The following is a 23,206-nucleotide window of genomic DNA, read 5'->3' as shown; positions in this document are numbered from 1 at the left end:
AATTGGTGCTGTTGCAGGCCGTTAGCCTCGCAGTTAGAGTGATTGATACAGAATGAGCTCCAAACACTACTCCGACTGGATTCCCTACAGGTACCGTACCACATGCCCGAGAACACAGGAGAAAGGGCACAGTGTTCTTCTTTTAAAGCAGTGTGTGCATCATGTCTGTGTATCTGAGCAGATGTTCAGTCATGTGAGATTGACAATGAGATCTGACTGATAACGGTAACATGAAATTGGCACAATAAAAGCAAACAATGTGAATTAGGATTTTTTTCAGCATGAAATTCTTGTTGTTGCTCATGTGAACATGATAAGTGGAAAATGGTTGCTCATATGTATTTATATTTTAAGCTGAGTGTCTTTTAAAAAAAGGAGTACTATAGAAAAAAAATGAATAATCCAAAATTAGATCTCAGATTTTTTTTTAGTTGCATAAACTATTGAAGTCTCAATTTGGTTCACAGGTAGAAGCATATTCTCTTTCCTCATGTTCCATAGTATATAGTATATGTTTCTAATCATTTGTTCTTTAAAGTCAAAGAGGAATTCTCTGCCTTTGTGTGTGAATATGTGTCTTTTGTGTATTGCAGGATGCTGGGAGTATAATCATGCCATTTGAAGCATTATTTGAAGTATTTTTTGTCAATAACAAAAGTGTGAGCAGTTATGATCTTTTAGTATCTTGCTGTAAAACCTATCACTGCGTTTATCATTTTAAGTGCCCTACTAACACTAATGGCACTGATATACCTATTTCCATGATTTCTGAGTTTACTTTGATGCCATTGGCTCATGGTTGCTATAAGTTACAGAAGCAATCAATGAAATTCAGGATGAAATTTAACTTCGGGAAAAGACTGTAGAGACACTGATATTTAGGTATCACATAAAATGCCAAGGTTAATATGAAAGCATTGTATGTATTATTCATGACTCATGCAGAAGTGATAAGAAAAAAAAGTATTTATTGAGTCGTTGCCTTCTCCCCCTTTCACTTTTTGTTGTAAAAAAATGTGCTAAAAGAGAATTTCGGGCAATAAAATAATATTACCATGACAGTAACCATCATCAGCCATTTGAGTGTCAGTGAGAGGGTTGGAGCGTTAAGACTGGTGGTTCCTCAATGAGCAGTTTTCCCTCATCCAGTGAAGCTGCCATGAAAAATGCATGGGCCTCTGTGCAGAGTTGGGGGAGACAGCTGCACTGTGTGACTCTCTCATCTCATTAGAGATATACTGTGCACGCATTCACATAAATTGACAAAATGAAAAGTAGCTCACAAAAACACACTTTCACAAAGAAACAGCAGTTGTTCAGTATTTCTTCTCTGTGGGGAGCATGTGCACTAGATTAGCATTTCAGTAGTGGAAGACTTGAGCAAATCTCTATTCTTTCTGTTTTCTCAGATATGAGAAACAAGGGGGGGAATCATAAATTGTAAGCTCTTGAAAAAAAATAAATGGTGACGTTGGTATATGGTCAAAAAGGCATTAATGATTATTTCACATTACTTTTTCAGAAAATCTTATCTGAGGTCAGTTTATGCAGTGGTCATCAGATTGTTCACCACACAAATGGAAATTAAACATGCTTCTGTGCCTATTAAATTGTCCTCCACTGCTGCAGAACCATCAGCCAGTTACAGTCACACGTATAAAAACCTGGTGATGCTGATGGAACTATTTTAAAAGTGTGAAGAAGAACCTCAGTAACTGAAAACAGTCAATTAATTTCCTCCCCTGTTTCTCAAATTCACTTGTGCCTGAGTTTATTAAAAATCCACCATTTTGTGTCCAGATAAAAAATGTTTATTCAATTTTGTTGATTCTTAAAAAAAAACATTGAACAAGATTTTAAAATTAAAAATTTAAAGCCAGCATTTTAATGCTATTTCGATAAGAAGAGATCAGAGTGAGTCCTGAATTTCCCAGCATCAGCCAGTAAACCAGTGTTAAGCAGCATCTCTATTGTATCTAAAAAGTTAAGCATAGACAAAGAGGTCACATAGGTGTGTTTACAGTAGTCTACCATTTTTCAGTGAGGACGAAAAAAAATCTATCTTTCTAAAACTAGTTTTACATACTAATTTTTTGTATGAACTATTAATTCAGTGGGGCAATATGATTTAAGTAAATGTCTAATATTGACAACCTCAGAGCTGGCAAAGCCTTAAGCACCCCCTGGGAGCTTGAGCACCTCCCTTAGGGGGTCCCAGACCCCTGGCTGGGAGCCAATGCTGTAAACAGTGCTGTCTCTCTGTGTGGTACAGTTTACGGTAAATACATTGCTTATGTTACAGCACAACAAAGTTCTGTCACATTTACTGCTTTCATATTGTTAAAAAAATAGTAATTTACAAATACAGTTGAATTTAAATATGGGCATACAGACAGTCACAAAAGGATGATGAATCAGAACATTTGCCTTCAAACATAAACAGATAAAGAGCAATGAAACAGTTTAATGACTTTAAAACATAATTTTAGATTTTAAGTTTAAATCGAAATAGAAGGCTTTGCACACTCTGGTCCAACAAAGTTGTTAATGATAAATAGCGTTTGTTCACTTGCTTTTGAATTGTTGAGAGTCTAGTATCAAAAATATTTTCTTTATCAATAATTATTGTATGGATCCTCCCTTCATACCTTCATACTTGATATTTTTGTCCTTCTTGCACTTTAGTGCTGTTCCCCAAATAGATCACAAAGCTTCTTGTGAACCTCACTATTGGTGTGTTGCAGGGCAAGAGTGACCAGAGACTCTCCACAATAACGAGCTGTTTGACCTCCACTGGAACAACTCCATTTACACAATTATCTTCCTGTCTGATGCCTATTCACACACTTGATTACTCTGATTGCAGACATGGAGTGCTTTGTTTGTCTGTATGTCTGACAGAGAGTGGGAGGTAAATACATTCTCATTACATCTGTGTAGGCCTTTATCATCAAACTAGAGTTGGTAGTGCAAAGATTCAGGTAGACTGAATATGCAATGGCTGATATTACATGCTGTAGCTGCAGGACTGATGATCCACTGTCACTGTCACTTTTAGGTTTACAGTCTATGCTTTTTTCATATGAGTATAAAATGCTCATAAACTGCCTGAAAAAGCAACTGTTTTATTTATTTATTTGCTTTATTTATCATGCAGCAGTAAGACTTAATGGAAAGTAACAAATTGGGATTTGCATTCTGCTTGTAATTACGCTGCAATTGTCAGCCCTGTAATTATTAGTCAGTATTGAATAATCCTCCAGTGTGATAACGCAAATACATACATACACCTATATGGTCATTTCTCATTTGGACGTCACATTATTTAAATCTTCATGCACGATGCATGAAAGGCATTTTAACCATTTAGAGTAAAAAAATGTTTTTAAACGTACACATATTAATTAGAAAGTAATAGAAAATAAAATAGGCGACTTGTGCATTCATTAAGAACATGCTAAATCACAAGTTGCCTGTGTTCTATAATTAATCAATGAATCAATCGATATTTATCTATACAAATTTATATGAGGTTTCCCTCATTAACAGTGACGAAGGGTTTAAAGGTAACAATAAAACATGCAAACAAACAATCAGAAATGCTAAAACGCAAAAGGTAAAAGGTGGGGTAAAAAAACAGGATATACTAAAAAACCATGCATCACCTAACACAATATCTTTTGAAAGGGCAGAATGAACGAAATGGAATAAGCAATGTAAGGATCACTTGGTCACAATCCGCATTTGTACATAAAAAAACACAATGCCTTTAAGACAATGCAACTTCAATTTTAGTTAAGAATGCTGGGAAAACAACATCATTTTCTCTTCCATCCTCCCACACCCTCTCTCCAGCTCTTCTTGATATAACCTCTCATTGCCCTCTGATTAGGAACTGGTCTCAAATTAAAAGCTCAGTCGGTGAAAAGGAAGAACTGGAGAGCAGAGAGCAACCAGCCGATCACTTGTGCTGGATTAATGTCCTGTTGTTTTCTTAGCAAGAGAGATTAATCAATTGACCTTTAGTAGATGCCGTTTATTGGAGAGCAGAGCAAAAGGCAGCACACTGGGGGCCGCAGTTAAATTGTGGTAGGGTTTGATCCTCCACAGCAGCAGATACCTGCGATCCTTACCAACCCCTGATGCTTATAGTAGGTAAAGGTTGTGTCGTTTAAAACATGTACATTATGATTCAAATCCTGGTTAGGGTCTATCACAGAAACAATTTACTGAAAACTTTGTACAACAGCACAAATGCAAGAAAAGGTCTAATGTAGAAATTAAGTGCTGTTGCCAGCATGGAGACAACGTTTAACGACGTTACTGAGAAAGACTGGCATCTGTCAAATTTTAACTTTGTTTGTCGCTGACACAATGTCACAAATACATTCACAATTGGATTTGTTGTTGTTTAGCTGTGCCTGATCTGTAGTTGTTTACATTGGATGAATTCATTTATTCTTCCATGCAGAAAAAGACGGATTAACAAACTCCCTCACTGACATACCACAGGTGTATTGAGAGTCATTTTAAATTAAACTGTGTGTGAATAAAATGTACAGTAGCTGTTCAATAGAGTAGGAAATACTAATAATCATTATTTTGTTCTTGGTTCTCTTTTCCCTCATTTGGTCTTGATCGTTTGCTCTCCCTTTAATATTAAGTCATCTTAATAAACAAGATTTAATACATTTCACATACTCGTGAAACAACTAGTCTGTTGATTAGTGCACTTAAGGAATCTTAATCAGTGTTGATCCTGATATTTGCTTCATCCTTTAAACACACAGTATATGTAATATTTGCTGCAAAGGTGTCACAATTTAAAACAATAACAATTTCAATTTTCAATTTCAATTTTATTTATAGTGCCAAATCATAACAAAAGTTATCTCAGGACTCTTTACAGAGTAGAACAACAAACAACAACACAAACAAAAGCAATGCTTTTTCTTTTTTAAAACCTTTATTTAACCTGGTAAAGCTTATTGAGATATAGAATATCTTTTGCAAAAGCAACCTGGCCAAGAGGCAACAGAGATACTTTGATGACATAGGGACAGTGTGGGATCAAGGGAGTTGCCTTCATTGCTAAACAACCACCACTGCTGAATGAAATTCTGTAATTTATTAATGTAAGTTTTCTACACATTATGTTTAGTAACATTTATTACATTAGTCTATGGCATTTAATTCTAATGAAATAGCTGCTAGTAACGTTAGCTGTAGCTGTAACATCAACATCAACATGATCAAAACAATCAAAATAACTTTTGAGCATGTTAAATATTGTTGTAGGGGTTATAACATTACCATTAGCAAGTACATTTGGGTTTTATGACTGTTGGTCAGCTCTGGGGATGGCCATTTCCCACTTTTTTAATACGGAAAACAGTTAATTGGTTATTTAGTGAAAATACCTTTTGCCCTATTCTCATGTGGCAGGTAAAAGATTTGGCTAATGGTCTTTTCACTGTACACAATGGGATTTGATTGCATGTTCTGTAAGTGGTTAACTTGGGTTTTGATCCTAACTCTGTTGCTATAATGTCTGTCCCTTGTGTTAATGTGTTTGTTTATAGAGCATATAAAAGAAGGCAGCACTATATTCTTCAGTCTATATTCTTAAATACTCACTTGAAGCGTTCTGTGGTGGAGAGACACAGTGGCCAATGTGCTGAAATCATACATTTGCTTGTGCTACACTGACCTTTTAGTCATTAGTTTAGGCCAGTTGCATTAGGTTAGGGTGCAGTGCACTGTCAAATTCAATAATGTTCAAGGCAATACTGGTGTTCTTACCTAGTTGTTTTAGAACAATGTGCTTAGAAAAGCAGATACTCATTTATAGAGGCTGAGATCAGGTGTGTGTTGATATTGTTTAATCTACTGTGTGCTGTGTCGCTGGGACATGATGCTACTCTTGCAATGAATCCTCTGTGATTTGCTTTTGCCCCTGCTTCCTCTTGGAGTGCATCATATTTAGAAGATGCGCTAGAGGACAGACACATTTTAAAGGTACATGTGAATAGTAGCATCTGTCACATTTTTGACATTCCTCTGCAACCATAACAGGATTGAGAACTTGCTGAAAGACACATACACTAGTAAGACTGAGAAGGAGATTAGCGAACAATGTCCATTCATCTAGTTTGTGGTGATACCGTACATACAAAGTCTTATCTATTTAAAAAAAAGTGTGTACGTGAATAACAGCTGATGTTAATTTAGCTCAAAATCATAAATTTGCTTTTTGATTGCTTTTTCCAATGCGTACACCATACGGCACACACCATCATTGGACCCTTTGTCTCTGCCTTTCTTATGACACAGTCTGCTGTCCATATGTTCACTCACTGCTGCATTTTCTTTCATGGATTAAAACAAAATCATTGACAATATTGTTTACTGCAGTCATAACTTAATCTCTGTTGGCATACTTGAGCAGATCTGCATGTGTAGCTTCTCTCTAGTCAGTTTCCTACACCTTCTAAAATCTAAGCTTTAAAATCTGTGCAAATGCAAATGGACTTACAGAGCATGTAACAGACTATTTAACATTTCATACTCCGTCTGCTGTGAGGAAAACAATTCTTAAATCAAATTATGAGTCTCAAGGAAATAAAGCAGTTTCTCAAAGGAGGAGGAGGAATTTGTTAAGTGTAGGGGCCTTTATTGCAGAAGGAACTTTTCTGGTCAAACTCAGGATGTGTTTGCTACAGCTCAGTGACGGATGTTGATGATGATGATGGGCCAGCTTCGTGTTTTTTTCCTGGACACTATGACATTACTTATAGCATCATGTTCAGATGATGCCTCTGATTCTAACTGTCAGTTTTATAAGAGTCCTCCTGGCTCTTATTACTGGAGGGGAATGTTTTTTAATGGCTGTATCTATAAAAGTACACATGCTCGAAGATACAGTACAATTATCGAAGATGCTATGGTACTGTTGTTTTTTGTGTGATGGCACCTACCTGTCACTCAAAGCGACTGGTCCTTAATTACGCATAACTTAAAGCCTTATATATGATATAACCGGTGAGTTATATAAAGATTCACCCCTTACAGTTGTCATGAACATGGAAATGAACTAAAGATACCAGATGTTTTTTCATGTAAATTTTTTATGTAAAGTTGGAAATTTTGACACGTGCTGTCTATGGGGATTGACTCACTTCTGGAGCCAGCCTCAAGTGGCAATTCAAACAACTGCGGTGTTTGGCACATCCGCTTTGGCTTCATTATTCAGTGCCGGAGATTGTCTGTGCACATTCTCGTGTGTGTCTTGTTCATTATATCCTGTATATGTTGTCTATCATGCTTCTTTTTAAATAAATCTATTGCTGCATGTCGCCAACTCTCTCTCCCCTCTTTCCTATCAATCTTTAGCTGTACTGTCAAATACAGGCAATAAATACCAAAACATTATCTTAAACAAAACCAAATAACAAATTTTGATCAGAATTATAACATGTGAAAATAAAGTAAACTAGTGGAGAGTAGATTGCATGTGTAGCTGGCTAATGTGCATTTATTAAATGCATATGCAACTTTAAGTATAAAGAAAATATACACCAGATTAATGCCTACATTATATACAAGGTAAGGCTTTTTTGTTGCCCACCTCAACATATAAGACTAAATCATCCCTCATACTACATTTTTGTATTACTACCTTGTTGTAGTCAATGGTACTCCACATAAGAATGCACAAAGCTATAAAAAACATTTTTATACATACTTAGTTTGTTTTTCAGGGAATAATGAGCCAATGCATTTTGAGTGTTCACTTGTAATCACAGCCACAAGAGTAATTTAGGTCTCAGTGTGAAAACAAAATAACCTGCAGTAAAAGCAAATACACTGTTTCCTGCAGCTTCCATTACCATACACTGTATATTAAAGACAATGAAGCTAAAAAGTGTCAACCTTCTGCTGCAATTCCAGAGTAGTTAGTGAATTGACTAAAGCAGTTTGGAAAATCTCTTTATTATATTCTAAACATCATAAACAGCTGGGGAGCACTTTTCAGCTGTTTAACGGCACTCTCTCCTCTTTTCGTTGCAGCACTTTAGATGATGAGGGCACCAACCTCCGACAGCAGAAACTTGACAGACAGGTAAGTTTTTGCTGTTCTTCCTTTGCAGCTCTGATAATAGAGTAACGCAGAGGCAAAATCAATTATAACAGGGCGGTTTTATAATGACACAGCCTTCCCCTGCTCCATCATGAGGCCACAAATGTCAAGTTAGGACTTGTTATCTCTGTGAGCAGAGTTCTAATGAGAGAAGCTGTGTATAACTTGCACAAAACCTATAGCCGAGTAGTATTAACACAATCATATTTCATGATGACAAAGGCCTTACGCCGCATTTATGACAATAAAATGGATTAATGATATTTCTGGATTTTACTTGATTTTTCTTATAGAATCACACAAGGTTTAAAGTACAATATGTATGTACAAAACGTCTCTCTGACTCACTGTTTATAAGTAATCTATTAGTCAAAGGGAGGGAAACTTGCTGTAGCTGTGCATGTGCCTTGACCAAACGTCAAAGCCTTAACCATCAAATCCATGCCCTGTCTGAATATGTAAAATTGCCTTCACTGTTTAGGAAAGATGTGAGCTATACGGGAGATTCTGTAGCACTCCAATGGTCTGCAGCCTGAATTCTCCACTAATAGAAACCATCAATATTTGATGAGCTCTTGTTTGAAGACTTGCATATAGCTGACAGTTAGACCATATGAATAACTATATCCAGCCTCAGGTCAAAGTGGTTCAGGCAGCTCATCTTCAGATTGCTGCCCTGGTTTATCAGATTATCAGATCAGAGACTGCAGTTATTCTCACTTGTTTTTAAACCCAACACTCTGCCTCCAGTGGTGCTTACGAGAAAATCTGTGATGCCTCATAAGTGATTATTACAGGACTTATGTGTGTTCCCAGGAAGAGTAGAATAAAGCTTTGCCTCTTTAAAATGTCTACTGATTGAGGTAAAGTGATCTCAAAGGACTGGAATTGCCTCTACACTGCCCTCACAGACCTTAACCCGACACATGAAAAAAAAAAAAACATTTTTTCATGGCCACATGCACTAACATGGACGCACGGCCGAACCCTCTATCACAACACATAACAGAGAAACGGAGATTACGAGACACAAAGAGGCTGAGGAACTTCATTCTCTGATCAGGATGCCATTAGTCCACTATATCTTTACATAGAAAATATTTGTTTGCTGCTATTTCAACGTTCTGAATGACGAGTACAGCTCATTTAAAGCAAATACAATGAAGAAGGCTGATTTTGAAGCCCCTGTGGTCAAAAGCGGCAGCTAGTGTTCCATGAGCATGACCGCCTCGTGTAGCAGATCTTAATCTGGCTACTGCGTGCGTTTGTTTTGGAAGCAAGTGAAAGAAAGATTTTGTATTGTAGATGAATTGTATTTGCACATGCTCTTTCACTGTCCCTTTTAGCTCTTTTTTTTGTTCTTCTGTCAATTCATTTCTTTTTCTGTTTGCTGAAAGAAACAAATTGCAATATTGAAAACATAGGCTCTTCTGGTCTGCAGTAACTATCAATAGCCAATCATCTTGCTGATGGTCTTGTTTGCTTGTGAAGGTCATATACTGTAGAGGCATCATTATTAAATTGACTTTTATAACTAATTATCAGTGGAAGTATTAGATAATTAATCAGGGGGACAATTTTGTAGAGGTGCCACCACTGTATTTTTTAAACTAATTAAGTCCTTATAATGGTGTATAATAGTAGGGTGTAACTTCTTTAATTTGCTGAAACTGTGTTATTTTTATCTTTATCTGGGCATATTTATATTCATGCACACCTCCACAACAGCGTGCGCTCCTTGAACAGAAGCAGAAGAAGAAGAGGCAGGAGCCTTTGATGGTCCAGTCTAATGTGGACGGAAGATCTCGTACTCGTCGGACCAAACAGAGCGAGGAACAGGCTCCACTGGTGGAATCCTACCTCAGCAGCAACAGCAGCACCATCTACCATGGTGAGGAAACACTGACACTCCTCTGGGACTCTGCTGATTCAGGACGTTCAAACAAATCTGGGCTGAAAGAGATTGTCTTCCGTAATACAATTTCCAAACATATAACTATAGACATAGCTGAATATTAAAAAAGAAAGGACAGTTGTTAATATTACCATTTTAAATGTGACCCCATGTACAACCAATGCAACATTTTGAACCATCAACTACAGGCGCAACTGCAAACCTACTCGAGAGCAGACTGGGACTGGTTAAGACTGGGATTGATGAGGTCTTCTTATCTGCACACAGAGACCAGAGCAGCCATCTAATCCCCAGTTCTGAGGACCAGTTTCTGGGCTCAAGGCCATGAACTGTCACATTCCCCGCTGAGAGAAGAGAACATGTTTTGACAAAATGTTACTACTGGCACTATGCTGATATTCTAATGGAAAGAAGGGGGACAATACCCCCCCCCCGTGCAGGGGAACTAGATCCATTGACTTCAATTTTGCTGTCTAGCGCTATTGCTCTGTTCACTAGCAGGAAGTGGACGTCTTTAACTTAAAGTGAATTTGAACTATACTGTCATTTAGTTAATACTCTCAAGAATATCTCAAGCAAAAACTGATCATTTACAATCTTTCTCATGATTCTAAAAAAACTAATAACATTTAAAAATACACCTGTAATACATAATGAAAGCTTTTATTTAGCAGAACCCATTTAGTTCACATCTGTAAACAAACCTTTTTTTAAAGTTAGAACTAGAAACCAGTGCAATAATCTTATTTTTATTATCTGCTTAACATAATTATTTTTCTTTATCAGATTTTTTTTGTCAGTGTAACTTTAAACTGTACTCAGCCCTCTTTTCCATTTTCTATCTCTCTCTCTCTCTTTGTCCATCTGCTCTGATAACCCTGCGTCTACTGCTGGTCATTTCCATCTTTGTGTTTAGTGCAAGAAGCTGAACAGGAGGAGGTGAAGGCGATAGTGGACACGCAGCCGCCTCGCTCGGCCAAAAAGGGCAAAGCATCAGCCAGCTCCACTCCACAGACAGGCAGTGACAAGAAGGAGAGGAAGGGGAAGCACAAAGGTCAGCATACTTGCCAGCTATTAAAGTCAGACAGAGTGAGAAATATTGAAATTAGATAAATGGACGGGCACGCTGCAAGAAAGATTGATGCAATGACTGAGGGAGATGTTGGTGAGAAATGGTAAAAGACATCAAAAGGAAAAAATAAACTGGAGATATCTGAGCGTATAAACACACCAAAAGCATCTGTGTATGTATTGCTGTTGTTGTTGATGTTTAAACACCAGACAAAGGCAAAGGCAAAGGATTTAGAGGCAGCAGTGAGAGAAGAGTCAAAATCCTTATTATCCAGCAGCTGCAACTGTCTATTCAAGCCCCCTTTATAAACCTCACATAATAGATCCCCTGCTGATTTTTCAAGCCACATCTGGCAACAAACATAGCCAGCGAAGCTGCCCTCTTAGCCATCGCTGTGGTGCCATGCTTGTCAGAGCTCAACTTAGTTTGATGATGAATGACAGTCTGAGTGTTGTCAGCCTGCTGACAGGACACAAGTGGAGGCATGAATTCATCTTTAAATGGAGGAGGAAGAACTTGAGTGCTATTCCATTTATAGTGCTTTGATTGTTTCTCTTTGCTTCTGTTTCAACATTCATAGTATGTAATTGCAGGCTGACACTGTGCAGTGTAATAGTTCATATGTTTTGCCATAAAATGTAAAGAATCATTACAGAACGATAAGGAATGGATACACGAAGCAATCAGTCACACTGTAACAACCTGAGGTACAAAACAGCACCATTTGCTCACACATTACAGACATTATAAGCGCAAAACGGTAGATACTCACCTTTGTAAAATGACACGGAAAAAACAGTGAATATGAATTCTCAGGGGTTAAAGATTAATCAGGCCAGTGCGATATACTCACCGCTGATGGGCCTGTCTCGCTCCCTCTCCATCTCACTAGCACACAGTTTCGGAGAGAGCTATTTTACCCAACTTCTGCATTCAGCTGCATCAAGTCTACAGAAAAAAGGAGTATAGGTTGGTAAATTTACACAGAAAGAGTGATTCAAGCTGCTACATAAATTAGATATCTACTTCTGAAATGATCGAATAATCTGCTATCTAACATAAGACTTCAACATTAACTGGGATTTATAAAAAGCTAAATGTTAACAAAACTAAATATATACAGCCTGCCTCCTACAGGCACGACCCTTCCAGCCATTTTAATTGTGAAATAAAATACACAAGCTGTTTGTTTGACTATAATCCGTCATAAAAATGTTACATTATATCACATATCAATTTAAATCATGAAAACCTAATCTGAATGAAACATGCTGTTTCCACTGTATTTCTACATCACACCTTTTCATACCAACGTATTAGACTAGCTAACAACAGCAAAAGTATTGAAACAATGCACCAAATCTGGGTTTTCCACATGAAAGCCTTCAAACACTTACTAAAACAGTGCTGTAGAATGTCCATTGCAGTATTTCACCCTTCCCTTCATCTTTTTTTGTGTTCTTTTGAACTTCTACCGTATAAGGAGAAAAAAAGAACAAGCAGAGAAGAGCTTGTCAGGTGTTACTATAGTGAACGTCTGGAGCAGCACAGACATAATATTAAGACAGTTTCTTGAAATAATAGAACAGAACCCAGGACACCCACACATTCTTTAAAGCAGGGATGTGGAAATGTTATCAAATTTACTCAGGCAACTCCGTGATTGTTACAACTGTCTTTCTTCTACTTTGCCTGGATTCTTTTTCCGTATGTTTACATGAGATAATGGCTGATGAAAAGTGTATTATGATGGAGTGTGTTCTTGTGGGATTGTGGCCCAGCAGCGATCGATGGCCTGGCTTCCCAGCAGGATGATGGTCAGATCCAGATCCTGACAGTGGGTCACCCCAGCCCAGAGGAGGGCGAGGCAGAGCCCGTCATGAGCTGCACTCAGTCACAGAGTAAACAGGATCTGCGCGTCACCATGCTCAAGAAAGGTACTGTCTGTCTTTAAGAAAGGTTCCAGTCCATATTTACACCAACAGCATTTTGGTCCACTGCTGTGGTGTGTGTTGGTAGGACGATAATGTTAGAACTGCTAAAAATGCAATTTTAAGACCCAGTGTGTGAATGATATAATATAATGATGATTACAAATTCTTCTGTCACATAAATGAGAATTACTTTTCACACTGATTACTAGTACAGTAATTCGTATTATTCCTTGCATGATAAACACATAATAGTCTACTGAGCAGTAAGTGTAGATTTTGGAAACTTATAGCATATAAAGTGTAGTTGTAACTTACAGTTCTACCAAATTCAAAGTATTGTATATGAGAGGTTTAGCAAAGAGTGTTGAAACTGAGATTTTTGACAGAAATCAATAATTAGGTTTTGGGCTTACATGTGAAGAATGATATTTTGGCCATGTTAAAAGAATTGTTGTTGCCGTACTATAACACTATATTTTAGTTTCAAATAATTATTATTCCATTCTTTTATTAAGATTTTTTTTAGGTTATTTTTTGATAACCAACCATATTCCTTTCTGTAATGGGCTGTAATTTACAACTTTATACCTGATTGTGCCTTTCCATGTTTTCAAAGAGGTTATCATACAACCTCAAGTGGACCAGCTTGAAATTTCAGTCTCAGTATTGTTGAGCACTAAATAAGTTAAAATTATACCTAATATTGACTAGACTCTCAGACTCCTGGGGAACAGTCGTTATTAAATGTTTAACTGTTTTTGTCTGCAAACCAGTGTCAGTATTTCCTTAAACTACCAGCACATATATAATATTTTATCATTTCTTAACTGTAACAAAGCTTAAATTGACTAAAACCCTGGTGTTTTGCTCCACACATTTCTGACACCGGCTTTAATCATTTGATGGAAACTTGTGACCTTGTTGCACTCACAATCACGGGGCACAAGATATTCTATTTAAACCTCAAACTGTGAAGATGTTGTTGTTTTTACTGAAGTTATACTGGATGAAGTGGGAATGTTTTCCTGTTGAAGGCAAAATATTGCAGCTTTTAATGTTACCAATTAACTGCAGGAGAAAATCAGTGACACCTCCTTCTTTCTTTATTTGTGTCTTTTCTTTGTCTGAAGGTATATCTAGTAGTATGAATTTTGATGAAGAAGAGGACGATGAAGATGAAATTAGCTCCAGTTCCTCACAGCTCAACAGCAACACAAGACCAGGTTCCGCCACTAGCAAGAAGTCATGCAAGGTAGAATGAAACTCACAGGACACTCTCTGCTCTCTGCATGATGTGTCTTTATACTGTACAGTAACAGGTGCATTTTACCAGTGAATGGCTTAATGTGATACAAATAAAGAGCGGTTGCCTTTTGACATTTCTTTTTCTTCTACAAACAATCAAATTATTTGGGGCTTTTGCTATTTCTAGCCTGTCATTAATTTATTTTCCACAAATTCATTTTGTTATATGCAGGTATTGGACCTGTATGCAGGTGGTGGAACAATAATCTCATACAGAAAGCTTACTGTACAGTATGTGCTTCTATCAGTTTGAAAAGGAAAACTATTATTTAGTTGGAATATATACTTCTGCTACGTCTGAGGCGGTGAGCCTTGCATAAAGGCCCAGGTGGGCCGTTGTAAGTGCATTAATGTGGAATTTATGTAATGAAACAAACTATTTAAGTGCCATTTCAGTGCTTGAGCACATACATTTAGGTATCTGGAGTGCCTACCAACCTACAAACTGTAAAAACGAAAACCCAGCAAGTTTGTTTGTGGGTTGCCAATCAGAAAACATGGATTTAATAAGCCATTCAGATTTGGCTCCCTTTCCTATGTCGCATGCAGACTCCAAATCTCACACTTTTTCTTTTTACTTTCAGTATGTACTGCAGCTGTTCTTAAATGTCAGCTGTCAGAAAAGCCAGAAAATACTGCATACTGCAGAATCTGACCGGATATAATAGGACATCCTGGTGTTTTTGGCACACTGCATTTGACATACTATAAATAAATAAATAAATATATATATATATATATATATATATAATAAATAGTGTGATAGTATAAGTATTGGTACGCTGGCTATCTTCACAAAGGTGTGCCATCTTGTTAACTGCCATAACACATAAGTCATATTCACATTACTATAGATATTATTATAGTTACTGGAAGTGTGTCTGTCTCTGTCTTTGTGTCTGTCTTTGTCTCTCTCTGTCCATCTGTCCGTCTTTTCTCTCTTTCTTTCTCCTTTTCTTCCTCCCCAACCGGTCAAGACAGATGGCCGTCCTAAAAAGAGCTGGGTCTGTTCGACGTTCCTGCCTGTTAAGGGAAGGTTTTCGTTGCCACCGTACTCTACGGAGGAATTGTTGGGTCTATGTTTATCATAAATAAGTCATAGAGTGTGGTCTATACCTAGTCTATAAAGTTTCCGGAGATAACTTTTGTTATGACCCAATTAGTGCACAAGTGGACTTTTTCGGAGGGGGACTTAAAGAGCGGGCGCTAAAACCGAGCATATCATACAGAGGGTGAATACAGGTATATTCAGACAGACAGTAGAAGAAAAAAGCCTGTGAACATGTTCTAGTAGAAACCCAAAAAACAAGTAGGCCTATGAACCTGAAATTGAGCATAATATTCCCTGTTATTTTACGAGCTGCTTGATCTAATGTTTTAGGTTACAGATAGGAAATATTGGTTTTGCTTCACTCTAAGGTCTGACTCAGGTCAGATAAGGATGAGACAGCCCAAAAAAACACAGCCTCTACACCCTGTTCAAAGTAAAACCCCAGCTGGCATTGTACTCATGGTAATCATCATTTCTCTTTGCTCTTTGTTCCACTCTAATCTTTCCCTTCAGTCAACTCAATCTTCCAGAACCCTATTTTAGACACAGCGTGCTCATTCTCAGTCCCAATGGACTATTTGATCTCCAGGCTTGTTGCTCTGTTCTAATGAAAGTCTACTTGAATGCGTCACTCACAAGCCCACCATCTCACAAGGGTCTTGCCCTGTGTGGGCTGTTTTTACCTACAGGAAGTGGCCTCAGCACCCACTCCACCTGTCAATGAACCTTCAATCGATGTAGATGATCTTGAAGAGTTTTCTCTGAGACCTGCACCCCAGGGGGTCAGGGTGAAGTGTAGAATCACCAGAGACAAGAAAGGCATGGACAGAGGCATGTATCCCACCTACTACCTTCACCTGGAGAAAGAGGACGGCAAGAAGGTGAGAAGCTTCAGGCAGAGTAAACATTGTTATTATAAACCACAACAGTCATTTACCAATCCAAACACCTATGGACTATTAAACTGTGTGAAAACTTTGCAAATTAAAATATTTTCTTACAAAAAGTAACACAGTTTCTACTATGTTAATAGATATTTCATGTGTTAATAGTAAGATGTTAAAAATAGGTTGTTTTGTCGTTTCAAGCTGTTTGTGTCCAGGTAAGTTAATTTACTAATTTGGTTTCTGGCTTGGTTTGTCACAGGTGTTCTTGTTAGCTGGCAGAAAGAGGAAAAAGAGTAAAACATCAAATTACCTCATCTCCATTGATCCAACTGATTTGTCTCGAGGTGGAGAGAGCTTCATTGGTAAACTGAGGTAAGTCCTTGGTGGTTTTGTTACATGAAACATGTGACACACCAGGAATAAATAAGGAAGTATTGTACATACTTCCTTATTTACCTTTTCTTTTTTTTAAATGTAACTGCTATGTGTTTAATTTCATACTATTTTTTCTAAATATCTTTATTTATTTGTTTTAGGCCTTGCATTTAGTGTTGGCACATTCTTTTAATTAATATTTAATTAATGTTTAATCCAAATAGAATACATTTAGTATATATATAAATAATTGAAATACATTTGGAGTCGCCATTCATTGATTTATGAATTATTATGACAGTTTACGGTAAGGTTTGCAAAGCTGTGCGTACTTTAACTTCTAAGGAATTAGTCATAAACAAATAAGTTAACAGCACCTTTATATTAATATACACATAATAAATGAATCTGTAGTTGTGTTTTAGCCTCACTAATGAAAATGTATAATTTAGAAAAAAATATTTGTTATATTGTTTTATGAACCTTTTGTTATTCACCGCTCATTTTAAAAAATGGTATACCTTCCTCATGTATGTAAATTAGCTGTAAATTCTTTTTTGATGTTCAAGGCCAGAGTGAGAGGCAGGAAGTGAGTAGACATATAATCTTTAGAGACAGCTTCATGGCTGCGTTAGTGGCTCCATGGAAACTCCTGGGGAGTTTAATCAAATATGGCTCTGTGCAGCTTTTAATCTTCAGAGCGAGCCTGATGATTGGTCAATGCACTGCTCAAACCTTTGCAATCTCCAATCCAGTTTGAATGATGGTGATCTAAATTTAAATGAACAGTGACCTTTCATCTAGTGCTTGTCAAGAGTCCTTGAGGGTCTGGCCTAAATGGACTATAAGAGGTTTAAAGCTGTGGCTTTGAAAAACCATTGCTAACCCATGCTACGTTGGCTACCTACAATGCACACATATTGTACATGTTAACCACTACAGTCAAATCCTAGGCTGCACTGATGTGTGTTTTTAAAAGTGGTGGAAGAAGTACTCACAAATAGCGCATAAATAGCGTGGAAATACTAATGAATATTACTTAGGTAAAAGTACAAAAGTATTAACATCAAAGTACAAGTCAAAGTACTCATTATGCAGGATTGCCTGTTTCAGAATAATATATTTATGGATTATAATTATTGAGAGATTCATGTAAATATCACTTTAATGTTACGGCTGATAAAGGTGGGGCTAATTTGGATGTCAGAGGATGAAAGCTACAGTGGCAGAGTTCACATATATCTCACTATGTTCAATTTAATTTTCAATTCAATTTTATTTATAGTGCCAAATCATAACAAAAGTTATCTCAGGACACTTTACAGAGTAGGTACAGACCACACTCTACTATTTTTGATTTACATAGAGCCAACAATTCTCTCTATAGAGTACGGTGGCAACGAAAACCTTCCCTTTAACAGGCAGGAACGTCGGACAGACCCAGCTCTATGGAGGACGGCCATCTGTCTTGACAAAATCAGCTTAAAAATAACAACAAAGCTAAGGGCTCATAAGCCCTAGCTGTAAGCTTTATCAAAAAGGAAAGTTTTGAGTGTACTATGGGGACAGTGCCTGCCACCCCGAATAACACTTGGGAGTCGGATCCATAGGAGAGGAGCTTGGTAGCTGAAGGCTCTGCCTCCCATTTTACTTTTGGAGACTCTAGGAACGACAAGTAGCCCTCCATTCTCAGAGCGCAGCAATCTATTCGGGTAATAGGGTACTATGAGCTCTTTAAGATACGATGGAGCCTGACCAATAAGAGCTTTGTAGGTAAGAAGAAGGATTTTAAATTCTATTCTAGATTTTAAAGGTAGCCAGTGCAAAGAGGCTAATACAGGAGAAATATGTTCTCTTCGATTTGTTTTAGTTAGTACACAAACTTAACAGACTTATTGGAGCAGCCTGATAATAAGGAGTTACAGTAGTCCAGCCTAGAAGTAACTACTGCATGGACTAGTTTTTCTGCATCTTTCTGATACACAATGTTCCTAATTTTTCACAATATTACAGTGAAAATATGCAGTCCTTGTCGTTAGTTTTATGTGAGAATTGAAGGACATATCCTGATCAAAAATAACACCCAGATTCCTTACTGTGGTGCTGGAGGACAACACAACATCATCCAGAGTAACAATATCTTCAGCTATTGAGTTTCAGAGGCCTCTGGGGCCAAGTACAATAACTTCAGTTTTATCTGAGTTTAACATCAGAAAATTGCAGGTCATCCAGCTTTTTATTTCCTTAAAGCACATTTGAAATTTAGCTAACTGATCGGTTTCTTTTGATCGACAAATATAATTGTGTATCATCAACATAATAATGAAAATTAATGGAGTGCTTCCTTGTAATATTTCCTATGAGAAGCATATATAAGGTTGATGTTACTTGTTGATATTACATTCATCCTTTGGATCCTGTGGATCACACATCAGTGTTTATTCTGCTTTTTAGAGCATGATTTACTCTATAATATCTCCCAAGCCTTTTTGCAAATTATATTACTTCTCTGGTATAAAGGTACAAAAGAGTTTAGAAATGATGGTGTGAGAAAAACTAAATGAGACTTACTGGGCAGAAATTACCAATAAGTACTGTTAGCATGAAACAACTAGATACGGCCATAGAATTACAAAGCTCAGTTTGCAAGACTTGCGCTTGCTTGTAGTTCTTTGGCTTGCTGTCTGTGTTGTGGAGAAGCTTCTTTAGGGAATCTGCCATAGCACCTGTGCTTGACGATACCCATCAGGACCCTACAGAGAGGAGGAAGGAGTGGAAGAAACAGGAAGAGATGAGGGTGGGAAGGAAGGGCACAGAATACGAGAGGGAATGAGGGGGGGGTTAGATGGGTATTTATAGGAAAGCCAGAAGAGGCACAATTGAGGTGTGGGCCTGCTCCTGAAACTGCTGAATAGCACATCTACAGTGCAATGTTTTCCTCACTAGAAGCAGTTCGAAAACTTAAGTCAGGGATTGAAGGTTACAGGATAAGAACATTTATTTTATTTACAGTAGATACACAAATTCTATTTCACAACACATGCTTTCTGTTTCCATAGTCATCATTCATGAACACGCTGTTTTCAAGCTTCATCTAGTGTAGGAAGTCCCTTAAAGGCCACTTGCCTCCCTCTGTGGTGTGGTGAGCCACTGTCATGATTTGGGTCTGACCATCCTCCTGCTGGGAAGCCAGGCCATCAGAACGACTCTATTACTGTTCAACAATCAGAGTGGGGGGTATTTAAAACGGTTGCTTCTTTCTATTCATTAGTTGGCACTAAAAAATAGAAAGTTTGGCGGTTTCCTCAAAAGTATTAGTTCATTAGTTAGCTGGAAAGATGTACAGCTACATCTTCAGTCTGTTATGTTTTTGCAGGTCTAACCTCATGGGAACTAAGTTCACTGTATACGACAGCGGCCTGAACCCCATGAAGAGCACCACCACCCTTGAAGCTAGCAGCCTACGTCAAGAGCTAGCAGCCATTTGCTATGTGAGTTTGTAATGCTCCTTAACCCTAAGCTGTACTTACTTTTTCATATAGGTACCAATGTTGAGCAATGAGTTGTTCACATTTATATGGATATTTAATCGTATATTTTCAACTATGTTTGGGCCTCTCGTCCACATTAAAACAGAGTTTAACGTCACGGAAAGGGATATTTTTTTAAACGCCTTGTAAGGTGCAATTTGTCAAAACCCGGGTTACTACTATGACAAATGGAGCTTTAGGGAAACAATGACGTCATCAACACAATTCGCTTATGCCCATTGTTGTTTTGCGTAATGGCGGACTACCGGTTTGTTTATGTCTTGTTGGCACTTCTAGGTATCATAACTACTTCACAACTTAACGGTGCTCCACCACCTCTAAAATAAGCTCACTAGACAAGCTTAGCATCTTCTTCTCTAGTGTTTATCGTTATCGTTGACGTAGCCATTTTTGAGTTGTGGACTGAGACATTTTGTTTTACAATGGTTGTGTGGACATAATGGTTTTTTTTGAACGGAGAGGAAAATATGAGTTTGTAAAAATATCCATAAACATGTGTACAAGGCCTTAGACACGTGGTAATAAGTGTTGATTACAGTATACAGATACAGAATACTTGATTAGGATTTACATGGTTTAAAGTAGTGGTTCTTAAGTTGTAGATAATAAACTGTATAATTTTTCAGATTAATAAATGTAAAGTTTTCTCTTGCTGTGATCTTATTTAATGCAGTTTCACACGAAGTATTATATAATTGATATGTAAAATAATACTATAGCATCATATGTTATTAAAGCATTGTTTTTTGGGTGAACATACTAACAGTACAGTATCGCCTTTTCAATCTAGGAAACCAATGTTTTAGGATTCAAAGGACCTCGCAAAATGAGTGTCATCATTCCTGGAATGAACATGGACCATGAGAGAGTGTCTATTCGCCCACGAAATGTATGTTACCTAATTTCTTAATAGCCACATCTGTGCTGACCAATTCAACCTCTTCTAATACTTCTTATCTATCTGATGTCTAAGATGTCTGTGGTGTCTGTCTGTGTCTGAAGCTACTCTATTTTATTTTTTCCCTACAGGACCATGAGTCACTTCTTGCCAGGTGGCAGAACAAGAACACAGAGAGCGTCATTGAACTTCACAACAAGACGCCTGTGTGGAACGATGACACACAATCCTATGTGCTCAACTTCCACGGCAGAGTCACTCAGGCCTCCGTTAAGAATTTCCAAATCATTCACGACAATGACCGTGAGTTCCATACCTCTAATCTGTTTGAGATTTAAAAATTATAGCTAGGGTCATTTTCTGCAAAAGGCACCAAAAAACGCCCCTGCCAGAATTTGAAAATATAGCCCTCCTCCAGCAGCTCTCCCCTCTCTACCCTAGGCCCCTGCCACCAGACGCACACAGGCTTATGCACAGGCTACAAACAGTAACTTGTACGAGTAGAAGTCATTAGTCAGTCATTTCTATTGTCACGATTGTGACCGTCATTATATGCTGTTTTATAGTGGCAATTCCATGAGAACAATCAATGGGAGCGCCATCTCTCCAAAATAGCCCGTGATTGGCCAAAGTCTCCCGTCAAGGGCTTGATTCTGCAGAGGAGCTGCAGAAGTTACCTCTCAGAACACTTGCATTACAATGTGCTGAAAGTTCATTATGGATTTTTTTCCCGATGAACAAATAAAAAACAACCCTGTGCTATACAAAAGACCCAACCCATGGTAGGCTTTAGTACAGCACTCCCTCTGTAACAGCAACAATACATATACATAGACCTTTTCAATGGAATTCCATTGCTAGGCAACATCCTGGGTCCTTGTTAACTTCCTGTCAGTTGATTTAATTCACAACACTGCAACAGGAAGTAAGTGGGACACATTTAGAATATGTATGTTTACTGATAAATGGTCTATAGTGAGAGAAAGTGATGGTGAAATAAATGTCCAAAATGTGTTTCCTGGTCCTTCTCTTCTGCAGCTGACTACATTGTGATGCAGTTTGGCCGCGTGGCAGAGGATGTCTTCACCATGGACTATAACTACCCAATGTGTGCTCTGCAAGCCTTTGCCATTGCCCTCTCCAGCTTTGACAGCAAGTTAGCCTGTGAATAGATCTCAGCCTGAAGTTCAGTGAAGAACTGGTCCACCTGTCCTCTCAACAAGGGCTGTTAATGTATCCCTGGGACTGGAAGTCCTGTATATCCCAAAATGCTTTATGGGCCTCAAGTTTTGTGTGTATGTGTGCGTGGGGGGTGGGGTGGGACCTTGGGATGGTCTTGGCCAGTGGAAGAAAACAAGCACAAAGAGTAATCCACTTTCAAAATTTGTTTTGATAACTATAATCATTTTGTACTGTAATGGCATTATAAACAGACACTGGTCATTTATGTAGTAGTTAGAGAAATTTAACATTTCTTTATCTGTAAATTCAAACTAACAATTACACATCTGTAAGTTTTAAAAGGTGACTGGATTTTATGTAATATGCCACATAAAAATGTCACACTCTTCCTTAAGCATGAATACTGCTTATAACGTTACTGAATTAAAAATAACATGCACGTCACAATATATTTATTTCGTTATTTATGTATTTATTACATGTCAATTTTGTTTTCTGTTATCATTCGCAACAATGTCAGCAGTATTGGCTCCATGGAGCTGCAAGCACATAAATTAGCATCACAACAAAGGAAAGGCAAAGGCATGTTACACTGTGTGCTGCGTAACAAATACAATATTGTGACACAGTGTCATGTAGGTGAATGTATAGGATGATGGTGCACTTTATTTTGAAGTCTGTAGAGGATGAGATATAGCTGTACATACTTTATTGTGCCTTTGAAAACTAATTCCAGTGTTACGCTTTGGTCATACAATGAGCTGAGCGTGAATTGGTCTTTGCTATTCTTGCTGTCCTCACATGCATTAGAGATCATTCTCTGTAGCGAATTTGAATTCAGTTGTTTAATGCAGAGTTCATTGCAACTGATTAGATAACTGGAGTTGCAAAAGCAT

General features: G+C 37.7%; 1 protein-coding gene across 1 annotated transcript in view; it reads left to right on the top strand.

The window, feature by feature from the left end:
• Positions 1 to 22,300, top strand: part of tub (TUB bipartite transcription factor) — a gene marked incomplete at both ends in the record, with an annotated part of 45,173 nt that extends 22,873 nt beyond the window's left edge. The window contains 11 exons of the mRNA XM_083919560.1: positions 8,071 to 8,122; positions 9,869 to 10,031; positions 10,972 to 11,109; positions 12,909 to 13,064; positions 14,192 to 14,313; positions 16,107 to 16,298; positions 16,564 to 16,676; positions 20,056 to 20,170; positions 21,021 to 21,119; positions 21,260 to 21,431; positions 22,167 to 22,300. Of these exons, the coding sequence (XP_083775686.1) occupies positions 8,071 to 8,122; positions 9,869 to 10,031; positions 10,972 to 11,109; positions 12,909 to 13,064; positions 14,192 to 14,313; positions 16,107 to 16,298; positions 16,564 to 16,676; positions 20,056 to 20,170; positions 21,021 to 21,119; positions 21,260 to 21,431; positions 22,167 to 22,300 (1,456 nt within the window). The remainder of the gene's footprint in view (positions 1 to 8,070; positions 8,123 to 9,868; positions 10,032 to 10,971; positions 11,110 to 12,908; positions 13,065 to 14,191; positions 14,314 to 16,106; positions 16,299 to 16,563; positions 16,677 to 20,055; positions 20,171 to 21,020; positions 21,120 to 21,259; positions 21,432 to 22,166) is intronic.
• Positions 22,301 to 23,206: the final 906 nt, after the last annotated feature.

The sequence above is a fragment of the Echiichthys vipera genome (assembly GCF_963691815.1).
Source record: "Echiichthys vipera genome assembly, chromosome: 1".
In the NCBI taxonomy this organism is placed as follows: Eukaryota; Metazoa; Chordata; class Actinopteri; order Perciformes; family Trachinidae; genus Echiichthys; species Echiichthys vipera.
Note: the sequence above shows the minus strand (reverse complement) of the source record. Positions and strands in the feature narration are given on the sequence as shown.